We start from the raw sequence: 7,861 nt of genomic DNA on the forward strand, positions 1-7,861 counted from the left end.
AGGCAAGTACTCTACCAACTCAGCTACATTTCAAGCTCCTTAAACATACACTTTGTCACTTTTTTGAGTTATAATACATGAAGTGTAATCTTACAAAAAACACCCATAATATATCTACAATTTCTAGTTTCAATTTCTTTGAAAAGTAAAATGAAAACTTAAGATACTTGCCAAAGACCTAATAAAGATGCTTCCATACGAAAAAAAAAAAAAAAAGTCCAGTGGGTGAGGAGAGTGAATAAGAACAAAGTATTACGACATACATGTACAAAGTGCTATAAGGAAACCCACCACTTCGTAAACTTTTATGTATGCATGTACATACCTTCTTACTAACACCTTAATTTAGTCTTTCTAGGGCAGTTAACCTGGTTTTCAAAGAAATAATTTTTTTTTTCATTTTGCAACCATCCTTGTTTATGAAAGTTGATATTATGTAACTACAAAGCACACTGTAATAAAACAATCCTTAGCAAGTCTGTAACTCAACTGGTGAAGTAACAGTGTTACCAGAGCAGCTAGTAAGAAGATAATAATAAAAAAAGATAAAGGAGTGCCTGTGTTAAGTACAGATTTGTTAAACAACACCTCTGTTATAAAAGATGGAAACTAACTTCTGTTATGCCTGGAATATATTTAATATTATATATCATAAAACTAGGGTCAGGGAACCAGCTCAGCAGGTGAAGATACTTGGCTCCAAACCTAATGATCCCAGTTATATCCCTGAGCTGCACATGGTAGAAGAGAACCACGCCCACAAGTTGCCCTCTGACCTCCACAAGTGTGAAGCAGCACATGCGCCAACCCAACATAGAAATAAATAAAATTAATACGAAAAAAAAAGTACATCTAGCTAGGTATAATCAATAGTGCAAGCATGGTTGAAATTCCACCTAGCCCTCCATGTCCAGGCTCAAGGACAATACACATTTAAATTGCTAAACAGGAACAGAATAAGGAATAAACTGTAACAGGTCTTAACTGAAAACAAGATAGTCAGTTTTCTGAAAAGTGAATTATCTCCTGCTTAAAAAAGATCTTGAACTAGGCTCATACTTTTAGTCTCAGCACTCAAAAGGCAGAGGCAGGTATCTCTGTCAGTTCAAGGCCACCCTGGTCTACAAAGTGAGTTCTAGGACAGCCAGGGCTGTCTGAAATGCTGTCTTAAACTACACCTAAACACACACACACCACCACCACCACCACCACCAAAAAAAAAAAAGAGAAAGGATCTTGAGCTGGTGAGATGGGCTGCAGCCCTCTTCCAGAGAACCCAAGTTCAATTTCCAGCACCCACATGGCAGTTCACAACAGCCTATAACCCAGGTCAAGGGATCCAACACCCTCTTCTGGCCCTGTGAGTACTACACACATGCAGTGCACAAAATATACATGCAGGCATAATACACACATAAAAATCACATAAATCTCAGGAAAAAAGACACATTTTTAAAATAGCTTGCCAGGCAGTGGTGGCACACGCCTTCAGCACTCAGGAGGCAGAGGCAGGCGGATCTTGGAGTTCAAGGTCAGCCTGGCCCACAGAGTGAATTCCAGGACAGCCAGTGCTATGTGGAGAAACCCTGTCTCCGAAAACTAGATAGATATCCTGGTGTGCATAATGCTTCCTTCCCTCTTACCAACTCAAAATGTCAGAAAACATCAACCAAAACTATATAAAGCATCCAAAAATCTAATTAATTCTGGTTTAATAATTATTATTAAATAAACCTTACAGAGAAAATTCATGTATTAATGTATTGTGCAAGAACACAAAAAAATTACAAAATTAAAAGACAAAATACAAATAAGCACTTGAATATAAGTAATAAATACGTTGGTTTGGCCATTTTGTTTTAACCGAAGTTTTGTGAATTATATTGAATTTTAGGTGTAAAAAAGTAGACGCACTATGACAGAACACCTACAATAACCAGAAAGTTCAAAGACTGCGACTACTTCCAGCATTCGTGTGCATTTGGAAACAGTCCACAACGGCACAGTCTGTCTTCCTCCTACAGGCATGGAACTAAAAGGGTGCTGAGCACTTAGGAGAAACTCAAGAGGCGGCACAGATCCCACTAGATGGCACCATCACAGGCAAGTCCTTCTCACTCTGGAGCAAAAAGGGCGGAACCCTTTCCTGATCTTAACAAACTGAAAGCGTGAACAACGGTGACACCCTCTCTGGGAAAGCATGGCCCGCAACAAATGTAAAGCAAGAAAAAGAAGTCTCGCCAAAAGCATTCTTTTACCCAGAATGATGACCCTCATTTCAACCAATGACGTAAGAGACAAACAAACCCTAAACAGGAAGAGGGGAGAGAGGAAGGTATCTTTGTCTTTGCTGAATACAGGGCCTCTTGTTAATCCCAGCACTTGCAGGCAGCAGAGGCAAGAGGATCAGGAGTTAAAGTCATTCTCAACTACAGAGTAAGTTTGAAGTCATCTTCCAGTACATGAGACTATCTCAAAAAAAAAAAAAAAAGAGAGAGAAAAAAAGAGTATCAGAGTTTGTGAGATTGCTCAGAGGTTAAGAGCACTTGACCATTCTTCCAGAGGTCCTGAGTTCAATTCCCAGCAACTACATGGTGGCTCACAACCATCTATAATGAGATCTGGTGTCCTCTTCTGGTGTGCAGGTGTACATGCAGACAGAACACTGTATATATAATAAATACATCTTTTTTAAAAAGAGTATCTTAGCCAGGAGGTGGATCTCTGTGAGTTTGAGGCCAGAGTGGTCTTCCAGGACAGCCAGGGCAGTTATGAAGAAACCTTGTCTGGGAGGTGGGGGGATCATTCATTTCTACCACTTGGCTCTACTGCACCAAAAGTACACTTTGAAATGGCCATTATGCAGCTACATACAAAGTAAAGAAGCCATTCCCACCAAAAGTAAAGCAGGCAGGCAGTACGTGGTGTCTTAATCCCATGAGTACTTTATTCCAGGAAGAGGCAGGGGAATCTCTCTGAGTTCAAGGCCAACCTGGTCTACAGTGAGTTCTAGTACAGTCAAGGATGCACAGTGAAACCCTGTCTTGAAAACAAACAAACAAGATTAGTAAAATCAACTACACACAGTTTGAATACAAACTTTCTTAGTAGGAAACCATGTGAAGAGATTTAATTATGAATCTTAGCTGGACACACCTATAATCCAATCCCAGAGCAACAGAGAGACAAGAGGATCATAAACTGGAGACTAGCCTGAACTGAGTTCCAGGTCTATCTAGGTTGTACAATAAGACACTATATCAAAAATTAAATAACTAATTAATTAATTAAAAGTGTGAGTATATGCAGGGTAATACAACAGTGTATTTCCATGCACTTAAGAAGCTAAGGCAGGAAGATCATTGGTTCAAGGTCTTTCTGGGCTACAGAGAAAGTTCAAAGCTATCTTGGACAACTTGGTAAGACTGCATCTCAATAAAAAATTAAGAAAAAAAATTTAAAGGGTTGGCTGGATGTAGTAACACATGCCTTTAATCCAGTACCTGGTAGCAGGCCTACAAAGTGAGACCACCTCCAAATGTAAAAACAACAACCAAAAAAAACCCTAAAGAACCAGAGATACAGTTCAGTAGTGAGGTGTTTGCCAAACATGTAAAAGGTCCTGGGTTTGATCCTTTATACCACAAAAATCAATCAATCAAGAGTTAAGACCTAGTATGGTCGCTCACACCTACAGTCCCTGCACCCAGGAAATTGAGAAGAGTTCTAGGCCAGGCCAAAGAATGTATCATCACTGCAGCAGCTATCAACTTAGTATCAAATAACACTGTGTACTTGTGAGGCTCCATCCATGCCTGCATGTCTGTCCTCAGGATCTAGACATTAGGGGCAGAGCCACTCCAAGTGCCACCAGAAGTCAGTAACTAGAGTGGCCGAAGAAATCAAGGCTCAGGAACACAATGTGTGATGCACAGCTGTATTCCCAGCACTTACCAGACCGGGGCAGGACAATCACGAAGCACAGGCTACACATCTCAAAAACAGAACAAAAATTAAAAGAACTGCGAAAGCTGGAAGTGGTGGCTCACCCCTGTAATCCCAGGAGTTGAGAGATAGAAGCAAGAAGTTCAAGGCTAGCCTGGGCTACATAGTAAGTTCCAGGCCAGCCTAGGCTACATGAGACCTTATCTCAAAAACCAAGAACTAATGGGTAATGATAAGTCCTGTTTTCCCTTGTCAGAGGTCTAACATAGTCCTCATTGCAGTCTTTCTTCTTTCTTTCTTTCTCTGCAGGTATAAAGGTACTGCAATACTGACGTACTATCCACAGCACTGCCCCAGTAACCAGTATACTATAGGTACTATGTACTTTCCAATAAACTACCAAGATGTCCCAGCTCACTAAAATTGTGTGATCCATCAAAGAAGTTAGGTTAGCTACGCATAAACCTAATGTACTCCTTCTCCTTGAAGAAACTGGCCAGCGCATGAGAGTGACGCATTACTGTAAAACCCAGCATTTCTTGAAAAAGACAGAAATCTATAGATTATAGATCAAAATAAACACATGACTTATCTCAAGCTCAAGTAGAATGACAACTGGGGATCGGGCGAAGCTTTTAACTAAAATATTATCAGCAGACTATACAATGCACTGACACTGTCCTGTGAGAACAGAGGAATAAACAGAAAGCCAATGATGGAGCTTCATCTCAGCTTCCATTTCCACAAAATGAAACCAATGAGGAGCCAGATACATAGTGCAGCAGGTAAGAGCACTATGTTGCTCCAGCGCATCAGGTTCAGTCCCCAGGGCCCACATGGCAGTTCACAACCATCTAAACCCAGGGTCACCGTGTGAGGCCCTCTTGTGGCCTCTGCAAGGAACCAAACATGCACATCAGATACATACACATATAAATGCAGGCAAACACTCATCACATAAAGCAAAAGCTAAAAGAAGGAAAACACTAGCAGAAACTAAGCGTGAAACCCTCTAGGGATGCAACCAGGAGCAATCTGCCGGCTGCGGCTCTGGAGAAACGGCAAGACTCCCGCAGATACATCAGCACTCCTTCAAGCCACTACCCCAACACAGCCAGTGCATGGAAGCTACACAACACCTTCTCTTCCTGGTGGCTGAGACCAAATCCCAAACACGAAACAGAAGCTAGATCCACCACCTCTCAGAATCCTTTCAGAATCCTTGCAGCAAGCCCCTCAGGAAAGCTCTGCCCCATCGGAAGGCGAAAGAAGCAGCCTCTCCCAACAAAACGCTTACCCGTGCTGCAGGAAGGACCGGCAGGGTTTCAAAGCTCACTGGATCACATGACAAACCTCCCCTGCAGCCTATCAGTATGTTCTCCACCACCCAAAGCCTTCTAGTCAACTCCTAAATGTGTTCACAGTACACCTGGAAATGTGCATTCTCGCTGAGTTACTCACCTTACTAACACCAACTCCAGTGAACCTGGCCTCCAATAATTCCTGCCTGCGTGGGTCCAGGCTATGCAATTCTTCCATCATTTCTACAGAAAAAGAAAGAGGGCCAAGAAGCCATGAAAAACTAAATGGAGAAAAAGTTTTGTGTATAACAAAACACATAGTAATTTTGTAAACCTCAAGGAAATATATATTCTAGTGTTATGATATACTCAGTTATTTGATGTTATCAATAGTTATCTAAGATTATATACCAGCCCAATTCTCTTCTATGGAGGCTTTTTTATTTTTCCTGAACTCTGATTTAATATTCATAAGGGGAGGAGGACAGATATGGAAACCCATCCCTGTAATCCCAACTTTCAGGAGGTATAGGGAGTTATCCATAAACTTGAGGGCAGACTGGTCTGCACATAGCTAATTCAAGGCCAGCCAGGGCTACACGATGAGACCCTGTCTCATCAATAAAAACTAAGTAAATGAAAAGAAATATAAAATTCTTCATACAACCTCTGCCATAGCTAAACAGAAGGGGAAAAACAAAGGGCAAACTTGCAAACAGAAATCTCCTTCTATCAACTTTCCAATCTAAGTACTTTCAAATATTTCTTTCCCACACACATAACTAGTTCTTAAAATAAAAGTAAGAATCATTAATAATTTCAAGTGAATATAGAATGAATCAGAAGCTGCAAATAACTTCAAGTAACCCTGCTGTATAGCTCCTTTCTCTGAATAGCTCACAGTGGCTAACAAAAATGGAATTCTTTCACATTACCTTTAATAGTTTGGAAAGCAAGATAAACGATCAACCTACATGCAGTCACGAAATTAATATAACTGTAACAATTCCTTCACAAAATCCCTTTCTGACCATTCCTTGGAGCAGCAGTCCTCTGCACTCTGGAAATCTGCTTTTAGCACTCCTCCCAAGTAGGGAGGGGCAGGGCAGGAGGACACCATTTTTAAACTCCTTCCCTGACCAATTAATACAGACACTCTGACCAAGTATGTCTGTCCACCCGTTGGAAGAGAATTCTTGCAGCACCCCTTGACAAGCTTTTCCATATTAAAAGTGGGAAAGGAGCATGCATCATTACATAGAAATCCTTCGAACATACCTTCAAGTAGTCACTGAAGGGTTTGGCGTAATTTTTACTAAAGTGCACTGAAAACGTGAATCAAACCTTCTCTGCAATCTAGCAACTCCACAATTTCCAGTAACATCCCCTACACAAGTCCTAACTTTCATTTCCCTTCCTGGACTGACAGCCTGGGGCAAAGGGGAATGAAAGGGTGACAAATTAAAGTTTCACTCACACACACCGGTACGGGTTACAGAAGGAATTAGAAAACTGTTCCAAGGGTAGAAAGGCATCTTTAAAATGAGAACGATGGGAAAGGAAAAGCGAGTTTTCCCTAAGTAGGTAAGTGGCCTTGCTCGCCACTCGCCCTGCCCTAATCGAGGTCGGAATGGCAGAGGTTGCAGGCTCTTCCCCCAATCCCAAGGGCTCTGGCAACACTTCCCAAACCTCCATCCCCAGGCCTGGCCCGGAAAGCGAGGCCCCAGCAGCCGACCCCACGGAATGTCAACTCACCTCAAGAAAAATACCCACCCCCATCTCCTTCCAGCTAGGCTTTGGACCGGGATCCTCCCAGCGGCCCCCAACCCGGGAAGGCAGGACCGATGGGGCCTGCTCCCGGCGCCCCTCGCCGGCTCCAAACTTTCCCTAACTCCGGGCCCACCTGTCACGGCCGGAGCGACGGACAGCTCCCGGGGCTGGCGGGGAGGACGCCCGGTAGGCTGCCGAGGCCTCGGGCTCCCCGGAGTCCCGTCTCTCAGCAGGCCGACCCGCCACACTCCCAGGCCTGGGCCTGGCCCATCCTCAGCCCGGCCCCTCGGCGCCCCGCAGCCCTTGAGGGAGCAGCACCTCCCGCCTCAGCGGCCCCCGACGCCGGCCCGGCTCGCAGCCTCCTCCGGCCGAGGTGCTGGGGGGGAGGGCGGGGGGTCCCCGGGACGGTTAATCCTCCCTCCCCCCCCCAGGCCCCGGCGGCCCTCCCGCGTCCCCGGCCTCGGCTTCTCACCTGCCGCCGCTGCCGCTCCACGCTCCTCTCGGGAGGGGCCCCGACCCGACCCGGCTGCCGACCGCTCCGCTCTCCCCCCCTCTCCTGGGCAGGCCCGGGGCGGAGCCGGGGCCTCTCCTGAGCGCCGCAACCCCCCGCCCGGGCAGCCGCCGCCGGCGCCGGGCTCCACGAGAGGGCGGGCGGGGGAGGGGGGCCACGGAGGCCGCGGATCCCCGAGCTCGCGTACGGAGCCAGGCGCCTGACGCGGGGGGCCCGGGCCCGGGGACGGCCGCGGGGCCCGGCCTCCTGCTTGCCGGACAAAGGCCAAGGGAAGGCGCAGAAGGGTCCGGGTCGGGCCGAGAAGTGGGGGGTGGGGGGGAGCCGGCTCGGCTGT

At 45.6% G+C, this 7,861-nt stretch overlaps 1 protein-coding gene across 7 annotated transcripts in view; it reads right to left on the reverse strand.

Annotated features, from left to right (window-relative positions):
- The window catches only part of Tlk2 (tousled like kinase 2), a 91,817-nt gene extending 84,196 nt beyond the window's left edge, over nucleotides 1–7,621 (reverse strand). For 4 of the 7 annotated variants that reach the window (XM_060386556.1, XM_021645583.2, XM_060386555.1 and 1 more), the window contains exons 1-2: nucleotides 7,489–7,621; nucleotides 5,407–5,489 (exon numbers count right to left, since the gene is read on the reverse strand). In XM_060386556.1, coding sequence (XP_060242539.1) covers nucleotides 5,407–5,487 — 81 coding nt within the window. In that variant the 5' untranslated portion in view covers nucleotides 5,488–5,489; nucleotides 7,489–7,621. The other 3 variants (XM_060386557.1, XM_021645582.2, XM_060386554.1) reach the window with 2 other exon arrangements.
- Between the last annotated feature and the right edge of the window lie 240 nt (nucleotides 7,622–7,861).

Source organism: Meriones unguiculatus, chromosome 7, assembly GCF_030254825.1.
Source record: "Meriones unguiculatus strain TT.TT164.6M chromosome 7, Bangor_MerUng_6.1, whole genome shotgun sequence".
Taxonomy (NCBI): Eukaryota; Metazoa; Chordata; class Mammalia; order Rodentia; family Muridae; genus Meriones; species Meriones unguiculatus.